General features: G+C 44.3%; 1 protein-coding gene across 1 annotated transcript; it reads left to right on the forward strand.

Moving 5' to 3' along the window:
* Positions 1-296: 296 nt before the first annotated feature.
* On the forward strand, positions 297-17554 carry RBM44 (RNA binding motif protein 44). The gene is made up of 9 exons (XM_045296268.1): positions 297-340; positions 2456-2570; positions 4360-4488; positions 7407-7486; positions 7576-7649; positions 10615-10903; positions 14843-14988; positions 15128-15273; positions 16982-17554. Exons 2-8 carry the CDS (start codon positions 2552-2554, stop codon positions 15249-15251), a joined length of 861 nt encoding a protein of 286 aa, XP_045152203.1. The 5' UTR covers positions 297-340; positions 2456-2551; the 3' UTR covers positions 15252-15273; positions 16982-17554.
* Positions 17555-19909: the final 2355 nt, after the last annotated feature.

A 19909-nucleotide genomic window follows, 5' to 3' on the forward strand; every position in this document is an offset into this window, starting at 1 on the left:
TTGCTGCCACGGTAAGTATCAGTGTTTTAGGAATACAGTTGTCCCTTCAGGCAGAAAACATTGTTAACAATGATTTCTCTTCCCTTCTGTCTCCCTCTCTAGCTGATAAAAGAAGAAACACTCGTGTAAGTGGCGGTTTCCTTCTATTTAGAATTCACCACATAGTAAAATGTACTTCCTTCAGTTGACTTTTAAAGTTTTTTGTTGAGGCCTTATTCAGGACATTGATAAATTCTTGAACATGATCTTTCTCATTAGCTTTCCAGGAACCGATTCTGAACCGGAGAATCAAAGTGTGCTTGGTGATGAGTCTTCAGACCTACAAAAGGCACGCACTCACGTGAGGTTTTTACCATGTAGTTCACCAGGCTTTCCAGCTTACCTTGTATGGATTCAGAAAGCCGGCAGCATCTTGAGAAGTTCTCGTCTCCTCTCCTCTTGGCTGGCTGGCTTTGTGCACTGCTGCTTGAGAGCATACTCATGAAAGGAATCCAGTGGTGGCCTCCGGAAACAGGTGTCCAGTAGGGTGACCACATAACCGATCAGCCTAGGACACAGGTTGTGCTGAAAGAGTTTGATTGGCACATAATCCAAGTCCCATCCAATAGTTCAGTCATGTACAATCAAGAGTGGTGTTATTAACTGGCCATTGGAAATAGGTACGAGCCTGAACTTTCCTGGGCAAGCCTGGCATGCCATGGTGTTGAGACAGAGCTGTTAAAACTAGTACCTGCCCCTTCCTCTGCATAGGTCCAGTAAGTTAACTTTGTAGTCATTGCAGACCAGAGAACAAATGCTTTTAGTTTTTACTCCTTTCTGTAAATGGTGAGAGGGTTTCAAAATAACTTTTAGAGCAGTGGTTCTCAACCTTCCTAATGCTGTGACCCTTTAATACAATTCTTCATGTTATGGTGGCCCCCAACCATAAAATTATTTTCGTTGCTACTACATAACTGTAATTTTGCTACTGTTATGAATCGTGTAAATATCTGATATGCAGGATGTATTTTTATTGTTATAAATTGAACATAAAGCATAGTGATTAATCACAAAACTATAATGTAATTCTATATTGTGAAATATTTATTTCTAATGTCATATAAATGAAATTTTGTCATGAAGCATGGTGTAGCATGGGTAACAGTCTTAATATAGCAACAGTAAACGACATTGCTATATCTTGAGACCAGATAGAAATACAATAATATTCTAGCAAAGGTAAAGCAACGGTCTCAGAGGGTCCAGTTTACTCCCGTTTTCTGACTTCAGGCTAACACTGTAACTTTGTTATTCAAACTTGAGTGATAGTCTTAACTCGGATGCAGTCCAAAGCCAGAAGTGAAATGCCTGATTGATGTATGCTTCTTTCTATTAAAATAAATAATTAAAATTAAATTTCTACAACAGATTACCTTTTTTAAAAAGATAAGCCATATTCTTTAAAGACAAGAAAATGAATTATCAACCATAAGAGGTAACATCCAAAACGAAATGGTTTTCTTTGCTAAACCGTCTTACATAATTTGCTTAAACAGCTTTTCAGATTGATGGTATGTGTTCTGGAGGGTGGGGTTTTTTTTTGGTTGTTACACATACGCGCACGCGCGCGCGCGCACCACAGCCATTGTGATGGCAGCCTTGGCAGAACCTTCAGCTTGTTTAGGTAGAATGGTGTTATTTTCAAATGAACCACAATACTGCAATAACTTACTTTTATGGCCTTATTTGTGGCTGTAACGCAGACGTTTTAGATGGTGTTACGGGGCTCGGAATGGGCATCGGGTGTATCCTGCGGTGTTCCTGAGCTCCAACTGCTTGGGTACTGCCCTCACAGTTGGCCAGAGCCATCTATCACTGGTAGTGTTCGTTACTGTGTCTGTCTTTAAGTGATTGTTCTTTTAAACACAATTTCAAGGTGAGGCCTAATGCTCCCTGTCACCTGTGGGAGGCAGTACAATAATACAAAATACAATCAGACAAAAGCCCGTGAGAGCTGGGACCCCACAGGGAGGCCCTGGTGTTCTCTCTCAGTGAGAAATACCTGGTTTCCTCCTCTGGCAGGAGCCCCCCCTGCAGAGGGGCTGGCCTTACCCGCTTTGACTCGTGCTTCCTACATACAGAGGTACAGGCCAGCACGCAGGACATTAACATGTCAGAACCACATGTTAGCGTGGAGAACGTTGGCCTAAATCCCATCTCACCAACTTCTAGCTGTGTGAAAGCCAGGTCCCTGGGCAGATGATCTGGGTGCAAGCCCTAACTGTCGTCAACTGTGTAGTCAGAAGCAACAAGCTCCTCACCTGTGAAGTGGGTGGACAGGGGCCTGTCTCTCCAGCCCCCACCTCCCCCCCGCCCCGTGTGAGGGGAACAATGCCAGTGAAGTGTTCCTCGCAATCAGTGCGCTGTGGCGGCTGCTCATTGTCCTCTGCTGATGTCCTGTCACTTCAACTCTCAGGTGCCTTTAGCGTCTGAGAGCCACCAGCCGAGACAAGACGCAGTAGCTCAGAAAGAGGCTTCGAACTATGCGGACATCAGTGAGGACTTTAGTCACATGAAACTCAATGACCCCGGTCAGTATAAAACTGTAGTAGCTTATGTAATTGTCAAGCAGCAAATCATGAGGTTAAAGTAGTCCTAATGCTGATTAAGTCATACTAAATATTTTAATTGATTGCATCATTCTGATTATGAAAATCAAGTATAATTTTTTCATAAATCGTTTTATTGGGGCTCTTACAACAATACACACATCAATTGTATGTATCAAGCACATTTGTACATAAGTTGTCATCATTTTCAAAACATTTTCTTTCTACTTGAGCCCTTGATATCAGCTCCTCCTTTCTCCCCCTCCCTCCCCCCTCGTGAACCCTTGATAAATTATAAATTATTGTTTTCATATTTTAGACTGGCTGCTGTCTCCCTATGTTTCTATTGTTCGTCCCCCGGTTTGGCGGGGGTGGGGGGAGTTATGCATAAATCCTTGTGATTGGTTCCCCCTTTCTCCCCCAGCCTTGCCCCTACCCTTATGGTATCCACTACTCCCATTGCTCTTCCTGGGGGTTTATCTATCCTGGATTCTTTGTGTCAAGAACTCTTACCTGTGTACATGCTCTGGTTTAGCTGGGTTTGTAAGGTAGAACTTGGGGGGAGGGAGGGAAGGAAGCATTAAAGAGCTAGAGGAATTGGGTGTTTCATCTCCACTCCCAACCCCACTCATCCTCATCAGTTAGATTGTTTGGGTCTTCTGATTCCTGATCCTGTTGACGCCTCATGGTCACACAAGCTGGTTGTGCTTCCATGTGGACTTTGTTGCTCGCCGGCTAGATGAGCTCTTGTTTAACTTCAAGACTTTAAATCCTTAGATGCACTATCTTTTAATAGTTGGGCACTGTCAGCTTTCTTCACCACATTTGCTTATGCACCCATTTTGATTTAAGTGATCATGTCAGGGAAAATCAAGTATAATCTTATGCTGTTTACTTGACAACTTTATGATAATGACAAGTAATGACGTAGACTTTTCTTGTATTTAATTTGTATTCGTTTTTAAGATCATTTTATTGGGGCCTCTTACAACGCATAACAATCCATACATCAATTGTATCAGGCGTATTTGTACATATGTTGCCATAATTCTTTTCTAGACATTTACTTTCCAATGAGCCCTTGGTATCTGCTCCTCTTTTCTCCCTCCCCCACCACTCTCGTGACTCCTTGATAAATTTTAAATTATTATTATTATTATATCTTACACCGGCCACTGTCTCCCTTCTCCCATGGTTTCTGTTGTTCTTCCCCCTGGAAGGTGGGGGTGGGGGGTTATGGTTATGTGTCAATCATTTTGATCCGTTCCCCCTTCCTCCCACCTCTCCCCACCTTCCCCTTACCCTTCTGGTATCACTGTTCCTGTTCCTGGATCGCAGTATCTCATTTGTATTTCTGCAAGTAGTCTGCGTTTCTATTTTGGTGTTATCTTCTCTGGAAAAAGAAAAGATCATTCCAAAAACCATCAATTCCCACTTTTAATGAAATAAAGAGCTGTAGCACTGCTCTTTTACCTTAAAGATTTTTCACTGTGATTTTTGTATAAACATAAAATTTCTTCAAAAAAGTACAACTTAAAAAAATTTTTTTAATTATTTAAGCTGGTCACTCCATTTGAAAAGAACCTTGATTCCAGGAAAACTGAGACTTCCTCTCAGAAGCTCCATGCTTGGCTCACTCATTTGTCTGCATCCTGCTTTCAGGTTTACACACCACACGAGCCGTTGTCCCCAAGGTTCAGTGTGTTTTCAGATAACTTCTCGTGGGGTTCAACAGTGTATTGCTCACAGCCCATTGTTTCCCGTTTCTTAGACCATAGAAGTCATCAAGACATAAGTGACAATTGGTTTGATGCTAAAGAGAACCTTACAGGAGTTGATGTCTCCAGAATACAAGGGAATCAAATAGAACAAGGCAGATGGAGTTCCAAGGTTACACCAGGTGGGTGCATAGGAATTTATGGGAGAATCTTAATCTGGCGTAGTTCAAATAGTGTGCATGTCTTTGTCATTTGTTATGTGGAGGGCTAAGGTGTCTTGATATTTTGTTTCTTTTGTAGCATTATGAAAAATGAGAAAATTGACCATTTGGAGGTTAAATTTTTCCAGAAAACTGTCTGCTACTAGTTTAACTTTGAAGATTTCAGTAGCAAATAGAGGGCTGGCCTTTCCTCGCTTCCACTCCAGGATGGGCCGGTGCCCCTGTCGACTCTCCTGGGAGCGCGCGTCGTCGGCCGGCCGAGAGGCAGCAGCCTTGTCAGATAGGTAGTCGGGATGGAAGAGATTCGGTCCATTGCAGGGTGCACTGGCTGAGAGAGAGCACTCTCAGCTTGTTGCTGCTCTCCTTGCTTTCTGGTGGTATCTGTGCTGGCTGCCTTGTTTTATTCCATAGACTTGTGTGGACGTTTACATTTTCATGGTAGCAGTAGTTTGTTTTTTAAATCATTTTATTGGGGGCTCGTACAGTTCTTACCATAATACATACATACATACATACATACATACATACATACATACATACATTGTGTCAAGCACGTATGTACATGTGTTGCCCTCATCATTCTCAAAACATTTGCCTTCTACTTTAGCCCTTAACATCGGCTACTCATTTTCCCCCTCCCTCCCTACCCCCCTCCCTTCATAATTCATAAATTATTATTGTTTTGTCATATGTTACACTGTCTGATGTCTACCCCCGCCCTCTTCTCTGCTGTCCATCCCCCAGGGAGGAGGCTATACGTAGATTCTTGTAATCGGTTCCCCCTTTCTACCCCACATTCCCTCTACCATCCAGGCATCGCCCCTCTCACCACTGGTCCTGAAGGAATCATCTGTCCTGGATTCCCGGTATTTCCAGTTGCTGTCTCTACCAATGTACATCCTCTGGTCTAGCCAGATTTGTAAGGGAGAATTTAGTTCATGATAGTGGGGGAGAGAAAGCATTAAAGAACTAGAGGAAAGTTATATGTTTCATCGTTGCCACCCTGCACCCTGACTGGCTCATCTCCTCCCTACACCCTTCATCTCCTCCCTACACCCTTCAGTAAGGGGGTGTCCAGGTGTGGTAGCAGTAGTTTTAAGACTTTTCCCATACCCTTGCTTTTTAAATAATACTTTTTAAGAGTTTTAAACAAAATATAAAAGCATAAGAAAGTTAATAGCAAGATCATTTGAAGTTTCTGTACTCTGCAATATCTTTGTTCATATTTTAGTGACTGATCATTTATTCATTTCATTCACATGTTCGTAATACACATAAACAATTGAAGTTAATGGCATTGTATCATCTAGTTCTTTATCCTTGTATTATTTTTCTCTTATGTTAGCTTATTGCTGTTTTATGGATTTGATATGTTTATTGACTGCCTTCCCACACTGATTCCATCCACCTCAGTGAAGTTGGAATTTTGTCTATCGTTCACTGCCACACCAGTACTAGGTCCAGCCTGAACGGGACTCAGTACTTGACAGTAAGCTGTGACTGAAGGCGAGGTGGTGGGATGGCAGAGCAAAAGTCTATGATTCTTCTTTTTTTTATCATTTATCGTACAGCTCTTAACATAAACCATATATACATCCATTGTGTCAAGCACATTTGTACAAATGTTTCCATCATCCTCAAAACATTTATTTTCAAAACAAGCCCCTGGCATCAGGTCCTCATTTTACCCCCAACCTCTCTTCACCCCCTCCCTCATGAACCCTTGATAATTTATAAATTATTATTTTTTCATGTCTTACACTGACTGTTATCTCCCTTCACCACTTTTCTGTTTTCCGTCCCCCTGGGTGCAGGTTAGATATAGATTATTGTGATCGGTTCCCCTTTCTCCCTCCACTTCCCCCTTACCTTCCTGGTGTCCCTACTTAATTATTCATCCTGAGGGGTTTATCTGTCCTGGATTCCCTGTGTTTTGAGCTCTTATCTGTACCCGTGTACATGTTCTGGTCTAGCCGGATTTGTAAGGTAGAATTGGGGTCATGATATTGGGGGGGGGTAGCATTAGAGAACTAGAGGAAAGTTGTGTGTTTCATCGGTACTACACTGCACCCTGGCTGGCTTGTCGGGCTCCAATTCTTTTACTGTCGTTTTCTCCTGGAGTATAGCCCGCCCCTTCCCACTCCTCAGTGTGGAAATATAAACTAGGATTATGGTTTCACACTGACCTTTGGAATGGAGTCCAACGAGATCAGCAAGTTAAAAGCCTGGAGCAGAGGGCACACATGGTAAATGCTAGCTGATTTTAATAATGAAAAATTAAATGAACAAAGCTCATTATGCAAAAGCTACCAGATTTCACCCAAGTATGTATTGAGTATCTTCAATGTGCCAAGTATAGACCAGGTTCTCGTCACAGTTGAGGAAAGGAATATATAATCCTACTTGTTATTTGTTGCCCTGTATTGTGTTGCTTGGTGCTGTCAAATCATTTCTGAGACACAGCCCCACTCTGGGGTTGAGTAGAATCGGCCCATCAAACGGTTCCCTGGTCTGTCATCTCGGAAGCCGATGGCCACATCTGTCTCCTATAGAGCAGCTAATGGGTGTGCACCTCTAGGACTGCTTTTTGAAACTACTCACAGCCATTGAGTCAGTTCCAACTCAGAGACCCTATGTAGGGTTTCCAAGACTAGATCTTTTTATATGTGAGTAGGCTGCAGAATCTTTCCCCCTCTGAGCAGCTGGTCAGTTGAGGCACCCCCATTTTGGTTAGCAGTTCAATGACTAGCCCACAGCACCACAAGGTCAACTACCCCCATCTGAATTATTTGCCCCTCCCTCCTTTTCATGGAACACATTCCATTTTAAAATCAGTGGCAGTTTGGTCATCTCTGCTATATGTTCTCTTTCTGCGGCAGAGAGGAAGAGTGCTGAGCCCTCACGAAGAGAGAGAGCCTATTTGATCCACGTGGGTGGGCTCTGCCCCTCAGTGTCTGAGGTATGCCAGGAGTTCTTTTGAGAGCATCCTTTTCAAATCTCCTTTGTTGTGCTTCCTGCCTCTTACCTAACTCTTTCTTTTTTTTTTAGGCTGATTTGAGGTCCCTTTTCCAGAAATACCAAGTTTCTGAGATTTCCATTTATGATTCATCTACTAATTACAGGTATGTTTCCTAAATTCAGACCGGACTATCCATGGGCATCTGCCCTGAGTTGGAAGCTCTATGGTGAGAAAATCAGGGCCTCGTGCAGGGGAATCTCATGGGCAGTTAGGTGACCTTGGGGGCTCTCTGCCTGGGCTTGCTTTCCTTCTGCCTTACATTTGTTTAGGTAGAAGAGGGAGTTCTGTGTCCCTTACTTTGCCCAGTGTTTGATGTCGGGAGTGCTGAGTGTACTTGTTAGGAGAGCCGGCTCCAGCTGAATAACAGGGAGCAGTTCCCCACGCTCCTTGTGCCCCTGGGAGTATAGTTAGGGTGCTTGGTGGCCCAGCTATGGGGCTGCAAGGAGCACAGCTGACCCCTAGAGGGGCTCAGAACACACGGTGATGTCTGACTGAGTGACCTGTCAGTTGATGGTTGGGTTTGTGGAAGTGGGTTTGTAGACAGCTGTGTCAGCTACAAGTAGGCACATCAACCTTACGTTGCTGTTTCATCTGTTACGAAAGGACCTGAGCCTGGTGGGGTAGTGAGTTACACAGTGGCTGCTAACCAAAGAAAGGATCCTATTGGTAGTTGAAATGGAAGCTTACCAAAATAGATGTTGCATTTTCTTCGTCTTCAGTGGGATTTATGAAGATCATAGGCTTTTGGTCTCAGCCTATCACTAGTATGAGAATGCGCTTCAATATAGTATAGTAGTGTGGTCCTGGAATTCAATGTGAAAGATCCTTTTAGTATCCTGCTTAATCCTTTTGTTTCTTTCACTTGAATCTTTTATACTGTGTTTTACTTGAAGTGTTGCACATTCCCTGTGGAAATTTAGAAAATACCGTTTATAAAACTGGGCACAGTCTCATCTTTAGAAAACAGGTGGACTTCAGACTGGTCTCTACGCTTCCATTGAGGCTGCCTCAGGCTGCTGCTTTTCAATGGGTTCTTGGCTCCTGCCCAACCTTTTCAGTTTTACAATTAAAATTCTGTTTGGGTTTCTAACTGCCCCCCCCCCTTTGGTGTATATTAATAGCCTAAAAGAACTAGTACTTAACATGCCTCTGTGATAATAACCTTGCAACTCTGAAATATTGTTGGCATACCACAGGGTTGGTTCTGACTCATAGTGACCCTGTGAACAATAAATCTAAACAGTGCCTGGTCCTGCACCAATTTGTCGTAGTTGTTGAAGCCATTGTTGTCCATCCTTTTTATCAAGGGTCTTCGGCTTTTTCACTGCCCCTCTACTTTACCGAGCGCATCTGCTGAGAACAGGTCCACAGTTGGTGAGACAGTCTCGCCACGCTTGCTTCCCAGGAGCCCTCTGCTGTGCTGCTCCCGAGACCGCGGTCTGTTCTTCCAGAGTCTGCGCTGCGTGCACTCGTCTGCCGGTGCCATCAGTCAATGCATCGGTTCCTCTTCAGCCTTCGTGATAATCAATATGAGAGTCTGGAAGACTGACATTATTTTCCAGGAAAATGTTGTTCTTTTGCTTAACTTTTAGGTGTTGCTCCTTGTCATTGCTCATGTGGGTCACTGGAGTCTTTTCCAATAGCCCTTGTTTCCTGTGGTTTGTCTGCTTTGTGGCCTTGTCGAAAGAACTTGTCCTTAGATTTGTTTAGAATTTCTGTTTTCTGATTTTGTCTTTTCTTGCCTTTCCTTTTTTCTCATTTAGTCTTCCTTCCCTCCCCCACCCTCACTCTGCCCCTGACTTTAATGCTGAGCTTCTTGTGTGTGGGAAATTTGGTTCTAAGAAGTCCGCCCTTTAGGGGTCACATCGTTAGCCTTCTGGTAAGGCCCCCCTCCCTTCATTATAAGGGTCTTTGTGCACACCGTTCCTGCCACAGCCTCTGCTCCATTTCTCATGCTGACGGTTTTGATCTTGAAGAGGATCTTTTTCTTTTTTTTTTTTGCCAATTGAATTTTCTCACTGCTCGGTGATCAAAATGGAATTAACTGCAGTATTTTAAATTTTTCTTAAATCTAGAATGATTTCTAATGATTGATCTGGGCATTCTTAGTGTTCTTTTTTATTTATTAATCATTTTATTTGGGAGCTCTTGCAAATCTCATGACAATCCATCATTCAGTTGTATTAACCACACTTGTACATATGTTGCCATCCACATTTCCAAAGCATTTTCTTTCTGTTTGAGCCCTTTGTATCAGCTCCTCTTTTCCCTCTCCCTCCCCCACCCTCTCACCCTCATGAATCCTTGATCAATTATATATTATTGTTGTTATTTCGTGTCTTACATTGTCCATTGTCTCCCTTCACCCACATTTCTGTGATTCATTCCCCTAGGAAAGGGTCCTCAACTTTTTAAACAGGGGGCCAGTTCACTGTCCCTCAGACCCATTGGAGGGCAGGACTATAGTTTAAAAACAAACTATGAACATATTCCATCCATGAGAACTCGCCCACCCACCATGGATGCAAGTCCCAACTCTACATCCCAGAACCCAAAGCAAGAGCCAGCCTCTCCCCTGTCCCCACAGTGCCCCACCATTCACTTCTGCCCCTGGCCTATGAACAAATTCCTGTGCACACTGCACATATCTTATTCTGAAGTGGAAATCAGAAGGGGGAAAACACCCGGCGGGCTGGATAAATGTCCTCCGTGAGCCGCATGTGGCCCGCAGGCCGTAGTTTGAGGACCCCTGCCCTAGGGGGTAGGCTGTACAGCCAACCTTGGGATGGGTTTTAGTGTTCTAAGATAGAAAACTTCAACATAAGTTTATCAGTGATAATTCATAAGACATTAAATCAAACTTTGCCATCTTTTATTTTCCATCTTTAATGTGCCTTTTATTCCATTATCCTAAATATTGCTCCCAATCTCAATGTGAGAAATTTTTTATTTGTAAAAGCAGTGGGGTTTTTTTGTTTTTGAAGAAAACACCTTTTGGCCAGGAATTACAACACTGAGTGTGAGCCAATTCACACAGTGCCATCTGATTTTCTGCCTCTGTATTTTAGGTACGCATCTCTGGCTTTTAAGAAAAACAGTGATGCGAAAACAGCAGTGAAAGAGATGAACGGGGAGGAGATCCACGGGAAGCCTGCGAGCGTGCGGCTGGTGAAGACTCCTGGGGAGTGTACGGCACCTCTGCCTTCCAGAAACGGAGGCAGGTCCAGTGGGAATACTGCCGAAAAAAGCACCAGCCAAGAAACCAGCTCGACCACCTGCATTTCTCGAGTGCCCAAAACGAGGCCCAGGCAGCTGGGCTCCGAGCCAGACAGCGAGTTTTTCCCTTTTGACCAGAAGGTCAGTTCTCTTGATGGGCCCTTCAGATGGCCTGCACACATGTCGTTTCTGTAAGAACCTTGTTAGATGGTTGCTCCAGTATTGGCATCCCAGAAGTAAAACGGAGAACAGTGATGCTTCATTGCTTTGCCCTTGGATCTGCCAGACTAGCTTTTGTTCTGCTCAGGTTAAGGGACGATGGCAGAGAACTGGGTCTTTCAATCTCTATGAAACCACCAGCCACGTTGCAGAAGAAAGATGAGGCTTTCTACTCCCGAGAGTTATAGTCTCAGAAACCCCGGGGGCGGGACTCCCTGGCAGTGAGTTTGAATTGTCTGATGTAGTGCTATAGCTCAGGGACTTTAAGGAGACTCTGTGCCAGGCCTTGCCACTTTTTGTCACTTTTTTTTCCTTGGACTATACTTCATTAAATATCTAATTCTAATCTCATTACTTTTTTATAGTTAACCTTATCACACAATGGTCTTGAAACTCAGATGCAGTTCCTGTATTTTACTGTATCCTCATTTGCCTCATTGGGTTTTCTGAACATGAGGTGTGAAGAGGTGATGTTCACCTTGCTCCTCTGGGTCTCCAGGACTCCTGGCAGAAAGGCATTTGGTGACCTTTTTTCAAACAATAGCCCAGAAAAATCCATTCTTTTTTGTCTGGGAAGAGTTTAGATAAATGCATATGGGTGTGTAGCCATCTCCAAATTCAAGATACGTATTGCCATCCTTGGAGAACATTCTCAAGCTCTGCTCTGTTTCTGTTCTTAAAGTTGTACCTGTTCTGAGAGTTAGTGGAAGCATGCTGTGTCACCTGAAAGGTCTGACTTATTTACCTGTCTGATGAAGGACCTAGATGCAGAATGTAAACACCTCTTGAGACAGTGTGTGGAGAGAGTAAGCCAGTAATATGGTACTGAAGGCATTAGTGAACCGCAAGACTCCAGGAACTGACCAGATACCAAGTGAAATGTTTCAACAAGCAGATAAAACACCAAAAGCACTCCATCATTTATGCCAGGAAATTTGGAAGACTGCTAACTCATGCCCATTATCAGGAGGTAACCCAATAAAACATAAATCAGCAAGTAGTCATATTATCAGACACAGAAGAATTTTTTGAAGACAAGTCCAAAATGATTGCAACAATAGTCCATCAACGGGGTGGGGGTGGGGGGGCTGCCAAAAATTCAACCCAGATTCGAAGAGGACATGGCCCAGATACAATGGTGGGCATCAGATGAATCTATTGCAAGCAGGGCGTGCCAGAAAGATACGTAGGTTTTTTGATATACAAAGGCATGTGATAGTGTGGATCATAACATGCTGTGGGTAGCATTGAGAACCGGCCGTCCAGAATGCTCGGTTGCACATGTAGACCTTACATGTGGACCAAAAGGCACCTGTTCCAACAGAATAAGGGCATGGTACCGCATGATTCAAAACCTTAGAGGTTGGACTACGTGAAGAATAGCATGGCATCAGGATTATCATTAGACTCGTTAGCCCACATACACAGATGACACAGCCTTGCTTGCTGAGAGGACACGGGGCACTTGCAAATCAAATGAAAGTCAAGACTTCTACCCTCAGTGTGGATTACAACTCAATGTAAAGAATGTAAAAATCGTTGTATGAGCCCCTAATAAAATGTTAAAAAAAAAAAAAAGAATGTAAAAATCCTGATTGAAGTTGTCAAGGTTTTCGTTTTACTTGGATCCATGGTTGATGCATATTAAACAGCAAGTCAAGAAATCAAACAATGTATTGCCTTAGGAAAGTCTGCTGCAGGAGACCTCTTGACGTGTTGGAGAGCAAGGATGTCGCTTTGATAACTGAGGTGCATGTGACCCAAGCCATGGTATGTTCACTTGCTTCGTATGCATGTGAAAGATGGATAGTAAATAAGGAAGACTGAAGCATTAATATATTTGAATTATAATATTGTGAAGAATGCTGAAAATAAATCTGTTGTGGAGAAAGTACAACCAGAATGCTCCTTAGAAGTCAAGATGGCATAGAAATCTTGGGAGAAAGACTAGGGAGATGGAAACACTGACTTGGGAATTGTGTAGACCTAGCTGGGGGATATGTTAAGAACCAAGAGTTTGACAGTTTTATAGAGGTTCCTGCGATTGTTTAGCAATGCTTTTTGTCTTACCCTTGTACCCTGGCCTGCCAGAAGAGAAAACAAATCTTTCTTGGAAGAAGTGCAGCCAGATTGCTCAACAGAAACAAAGATAGTGAGATTTTGCCTCCTGTATTGGACATGTCCTCAGGAGGGAATCGATCGGCCTTGGAGGACATCATGCTTAGTAAAACAGGGTCAACAGAAAGGAAGGAGACTCCCAACCAGACGGATTGACGCCGTGGCTGCCTCAGTGGACTTGAACAGGACAGCTGTGATGATGGTGTAGGAGTGGGAGCGTTTATTTCTGTGTACGTGGGTTCCATGAGGAAGAATCAGGTCGAGTTTACTCAGCTCTATTTCCTCCTCCTTTAGATAGGGCATCTGGTGCGGCTGTCACATGATGGTGACGCTCGGTCTGTCCAGCTGTGACAGTGGACCATAGAGTTGGCCAAAGGAAGCACATTGTTCGGTGCTATCAAGTTGGTTCATAGTGACCCTGTGAACAGCAGAACTGGACACTTAGCAGCCCTGCCTGTGGAGGACCGGTACACTCACAGTATAAATCAGACACCATGGTGGTAGGCAGGAGTGTGTGGGTAGAAAGCCCCCATTATCTCTACCTTCCAGATGTTTCTTGTCATCTTGTTTCTTTCTCTCAGATTCTCAACATATATTCACTCTGCTGGTGTACTCAGTAAGTGCTAGCTGTTATTTTGAATGATATTTACCAGCAATCTGGTCCTTTCCTGAAAAGCTCTTTTGTGGTCTCAACTATCGCTTTATGATACTCCAAACTTCTCATTTATTTATTCAACAAATAGTTATCACCAACTCTGCACTCTGTTCTAGCCAGTGCTCTTCCGGGAGGTTGAGAGGGATAGTGGGAGCAGGGCAGTTTGGCAATGGGCTGCTGAATAATGCCTAGGATAGCCTGACGTCACAGGTCTCCACCAAGCCTTTACATCTGAATGTGCCCTTCATGGAACTGCTAGGGACTGGCAGTGGTTTCATGGAGTCTGAAGCCTGATTAATTAGTGTCTCACTTTTGTTGTGTCTCCTGAATTCTAAGATCTGTCCCTGGAGGGGCACAACAGTCTATATGACTTAAGTGGCCTGCTGGCACTATTGGTTAAGTGTCGGACTGCTAGCCCCAAGGCTAGCAGTTCAAAACTACTAGCGATTGCTCTGGAGAAAGATGAGGCTGGTGGCTCCAATAGAAACGTAAGCCTTCGATACCCTACAAAAGTTGCTGTGCGTCAGAATTGACTCAGTGACTGTGGGCTTTTGAGTTAGCCTCCATGGCATGTGGAAGAGTTCTGGGCACACAGTCTGCTCGCTGTACATTTGGTGACTTTGATGTAGAATGTTTATAACTACCATTTAGCTAGGTCTTGCTGTGCGGTAGGTGAAAGAATTAAACCTTAATGCTTCAAACTGAAGATACGCTGTGTAATGAGTTGACTTCTTTGCATCTTGAGTAGCACTAGTTATGTGCTACCTGTGGAGGGAATTTGGAAGAAGAGAATATGAGAAAAAGAAGGACGTCATCCTCAGTGTTAGGTCAGGCACCTGGCCAAGGATGATGCCTGACGTGGCCTCAGACACAGCCCCCAGCTACTAAAAAGGGCACTTAGTCCAGGGGTCCGTAAGCAGTCCAAGTAAATCAACTTGGTATAAATCGTTGCAACCAACATTTCTTAGAGAGTCTGATTTTGCCACTTACAATCTTAAAATAACAGTTTCAACTAAATGAGCTAGATCATCTCTAGGTAATGATCATCATGTACTGATTTTAGTAAAATCTTTAAACTGTTTATTGAGGGTGTCAAGAAGAATTGTAAAGAGATGGAATTGCCCATGTCCTTACCTGATGTGCCCACTCGCTTCATACCGCCACATTCGCTGAACCTGCGCAGCTTTACCAAGATCATGAGGAGACTGGCTGAGTTGCACCCCGAGGTCAGCAAGTAAGTGGAGTCAGCAGGACTAAGGGTCCCTTTACGGCCTCTAAGCTCTTGGGTAAGAATAGCTCAGTGGTCAGCATGGTCGGGAGCGTGTTGCCTCCGAGGGGACGTGGGACTATCTGTGTATCTTTCTTCCGCACAGAGACCACATTGTTGCGGCCCTTCAGGAGGTGAGGCTGAGTCGCAAAGGCTCTCTGAGCGGCTTGTCTGTGAACACCATTGTGGAGCTGACATCATCTGCTTTGAGAAATCCTGCATCCATTTAGTTAGGAACATGAGCATTAGAAGGTAGGCTGATGGTATTCTCCTCTAAATATTACTGAATGTTTTTAAGCTACTGCTTTTATTTTTATTTTATTTTTATTTATATTCATTATTTTAATATCTTTTAATATATTAAATATATTTAATTTATCTTAATATTTATTATTTACTTTAAACTACTGATTTTATTTTATTTTTAAGCTACTGATTGTACTTATTTTAAGAATATATTTTAAACCACTGTATTTGTTAACTATTCATGTAAAACCAACTGCCCTGAAGCTGCGGCTTCAGTAGCACACCCATATGAAACAGTCCCTGTGGAGGGTCAGGAGCGCCTCGGCTGAGTGGCCTTTGCCCTGGCCTGTGGTCACCTGCAGGTAAGGCGGAGGGCCTGCCTCAGAGATGCTTCCCTTCCAGAGCTGCAGTGGACTCTGTTCCTCGCCACACGGGCCTCTTCAAGTGTCCTCTGAGTGTTTGCATTGTGGCAGCTGGCCTCCCCCAGAGTAGGCGACACCTAACAGCAGGTAGACGCTGCCAGGCCTGTGTGAGCCGCCCTCAGCAGTCTCCTTCTTCTCTGCCGTTCTGTTCACGAGAAGTGAGTCACTGTGTGCGGCCCACACTCAGAAGAAGAGATCGCAACTCCTCTCCTGAAGAGGGCATATCAGAGTTTGCTGCCGTTTAAAATTACCAGGAACAAATGTAAAATCCTTGTTACATTTTTTTAGCAGCATGGTGGGTGGGCCTTCATGTGGAGAACCACTAGAAGAGATAACAAGTACAACAAACGTCTGCTTGCAGGCGTTGGACAGCTGGCAAGATAATTGACTAACCTGCAGATGGGTCTTAGAGGAATTATGCCCCACATGAGGTCACTTTTCTGCTGGTATTATTTGTAGAGGGGCAGGGAGGAGTTTGAAGGGCCCTACTGATAGTTTTCCAACCCTGGACCAGGATGGTATTAGACAGCCCTGGCTTGCCAGGTGGGCATAGGGCCTTGATGAAGGGTTTGGAGCACACAGACGCCAAGAGGAGAGGGTTTCCCGGTTCAGGGCATGGCTTCATACAGTGTTTCCCTCGATTGGGTCAGGGAGATGAGAGCGTCTGTGGGGCAGGGTGTTGGAGTGGTGGACCCTATAAACACAAGTAGCAAATCATCACGCGTGGAGGAACCATTGGGTGGCAGTAGGGTGTGGTGTAGTGGATGCTGCTGGAAGCACACCACACACCTGTGAAGCCGCACCGCACCCGCTGCTGAGAGGGCAGGCCTGGAAAGGCACACACCACTGAAGAGAGACAGCCAACCAGGGCCTGCAAATCACTCAGGGCGAGGCAGTCATCCCATGATGCTGTACTGAGCCTGTCTCCTCTCAAAACTGTCTCGGTGGCACCTGAGCATCTGCTTCTGTTCCCGATGTCACCATAGTTTAATGAGCTGATTGGAGGGGGAGGGGCATGGCCGGAAGGAAAACCCTGAACCTAATGAGCTTCCTTTGGGCTTTGGAGTTGGCCCGATCAGTTTGTAGAAAAGCTACCTGTGCATTTGTGCACTTGGCCTGATCCTAACCCCATCGGTGTGGGGAGTAACGTCATGCATTACATAACGCCTCTGTGATCGGGACTCAGTGGTCCCAGTGAGTGGCAGAGGGTGGTCATAATTGTAGACAGGAGAGTGTTGGCTTTCTGTCTCCACATGTCCATTGTCACTCTCTCTCCTCTCTCAATCCTGCAGACTCCTAGGAAGGCCTGAGCGCCAGCCTCCAGAGAAAGCTGTGGTAACAAGATGTCTAATTAGTCTACAGGAAGACTCAGCTGCTTAGCCCTCTGGAACCCTGGGAACTGTTGCTATAATATTAAGACCTTTATATAGGATTAAAGGATGACTGTAATAAGTTTATAAGCTTGGTATTTCAAGATTGTTATTAGAGACTTGAAGCAGCATGTTTTGGATAAGAAAGAATAGTGCCCGCAAAGAAAAGTCTTCGTTCAATTGTTTTCTGTACTTTGCCAAAGAGAAAGTGTGGCCTCTGCGTTTGTCGCATGATCCCCAAAGATGAAACGCCGGGTCCTTGGTGGTTGTGCATAGTTCTCAGTTGTGTGCACCTCTCAGACTGGACCGTGGGGTGACAGATAAACACTGAATTCTAATAGGGAACATTTCGGAACTTATATGTGTTTAAGTCTCCAAGAAAGGCAAATCACTGTGACACATGTGATGTGTTTTTAGGATCTCAACATGAAGCATTTGGATGCATTCAGGGATCTGAGATGGCGTGAAAAGTTCCATTTTCTACCAACCTTTTGCAGGCCCCCCTTGGAAATCCTGCCCCCCACCCCCACCCCCGCCCCGCAAAGGATGAGCCCAGGCAAGCTCTGATAAAAGACAGCCATTTCCACCAGGTTGTTCACGTTGTGTCAGTGTGCAAATTGGAACAAGTTTTCAAGCCTAATGCTATCTATGCCTACTTGAAGCCAGTGTGGGCTATATACTTCTTTTAATTGCTTACGTTCTTAGAGTAGCAAGCTGCTCAGAGTTGTGTTCTTGCTAACATGTATACTTTCCTTCAAATGTTTTAAATGTACAAAGCTTTCAGTATTCAGTTGGTGCCACTTAGTTGACAATTGCCCATTTCACATTTATGCGTGATGTGTTTGCATCTAATAAAGGCAGCTAATTTACAGTATTGCTGTGTGTGTGATACTTCGTGCCTTATAAGGTGTGTCCAGGTGTAAATTAAGGTCTGCCAATGTGTGAGAAGCCTTTGTAGTGCTAAGGCTAGAAGTCCAACTGCTGGCTTTATGGGATTCTTCCGAATAAGGTTCAATTTCACATATTAGTGTGTCTCCATTATTACCTGATCCACCCTAAGCATCTACCAAGAACTGGGTTCCAGCTTATACAAAATTTCATTTTAGAGTCCACTTAAATGAGCACCACCATTTCAGGCCATATGTCATGACAGTATGTATTTTCCCCATTTATTAAGTCATGTGATTACTAATAAAAGGATACACTCGGGTCATGTACAATAAAGTTTCAGCCAGGAGCAGAGGGTGGTCAGCAGTACGGCCCAGTCGCTTGTTTCTGAAAGGAATTGATGATGTGGAATTCTCCTATAGAAGACATTGGACCCAAATCTTGCTGCGTTTGATAGAGAAGCTTTATCTGAACTGATAGCTTTCAGATGTGCTAAAGTAAAGCCCATTCTGCCTCCAGGTAGGCTCAGGTGGTGTTTGCAGATCAAAGGGTTTATCTGTGGAGACCAGCAAACCAGGCTGTCACTCAGCTTCCAAGGGAGGCTCAGAAATTAGGCTCCTCATCCTTCGAGTCTTCAGGAACTTCAAGTGAAATGTCTCTAACGGGACGTACATTCATTATATAAAATGCTTGGAACACGGGGTGGGGGAGTGGGATGGGGGCGCGTAAAAGGGAGCTGATGTCAAGACGTCCAGGAAGGAAAAGAATGTTTTGAAACAATGTGGTAGCTAGTATGCACTACTACTTGATGTCATTGAACTCTGGAATGAATGGATAGATGTACTAACTCTCAATTTAAAAAAAATTTTAAAGCAGGACCATGTCATAAAAAGTCATTGTTTTTAGATGAGGCTAGAATTAGTGCAAACCCCAAATCCCTTCACGTAGCTTTAAAACCACGAGGAAGGCGAGCCCTGTGCCTAGGCCATGTAACCTGTACCCTAAACGGAGACAGAGCCCGCCCGGTGCCCGTGAAACAGCTCTAGACCAGCGGTTATCAACCTGTGGGTCACAATCCCTTTGGGGGTCGACCGACCCTTTCACAGGAGCCACCCAATTCATAACAGTAGCAAAATTATAGCTATGAAGTATCAACAAAAATAGTGTTATGGTTGGGGGTCACCAACGTGAGGGACTGTATTACAGGGTCCGACATGATGCAGCTTGAGAACCACTTCTCTAGATGTACATCTTAAAAGCCACTTCAGCTGGGGTCCACTTTTTAAGATGTGAGACGAGGGAGATCATTCAGTTGCTGTCATACAACATTTTGCTAAGGTCCCCCCAAGCCCACAGAAACTCCTACCAGAGCGACAAGGAAACTTACTGGAACTCAGGCCAAGATGGGAAGGGGCATGTATGTCCCAGAGAAGACAATGGCATTCCTATTGGTAGGAAAAGTGTGGGGGGTGGAAGTGCAGACAATATTTATATAGAACCCAAGGGGAAAGTATGCCTGGTGCACTAAGCTCCTACCTGAACATTGGGACCTAGTTTCTATGCTGCCCTTGGTAACCCAGGCCTTGTGCTAAGACGGGCTTCGAGGTGCCCAGCCTGAAGGACTCAGTGTGGAAACCTAAGTGAACTGGGCTTTACCCTAAACCGAACCCTTGAGCTTAAGGCTAAAACTCCTAAGTGTAAGAAGAAGCAGAACTGAGGAACATTGGATTTGGTTCAAATCTCTTGTGTTGAGGGTGCCCAATGAATGGTAGCCAGGAACTACCCTGGACTTAACTACTGAATGCCCTCCTTCCATCATTAGGACACGTCTGAATCTAGTAGACATGGCTCTGCAGTTGTGAGTGAATATTATTTTTAAAGTTTTGCCCTATCACCAACCCCCATTGTTTGTGTAAATAGTGTCCAGTCACTGAAGAATTTAAATCTGCCAATCCACAGAGA

The sequence above is a fragment of the Echinops telfairi genome, unplaced genomic scaffold, assembly GCF_000313985.2.
Source record: "Echinops telfairi isolate 266 unplaced genomic scaffold, ASM31398v2 ScPeMD7_3;HRSCAF=10, whole genome shotgun sequence".
Taxonomy (NCBI): Eukaryota; Metazoa; Chordata; class Mammalia; order Afrosoricida; family Tenrecidae; genus Echinops; species Echinops telfairi.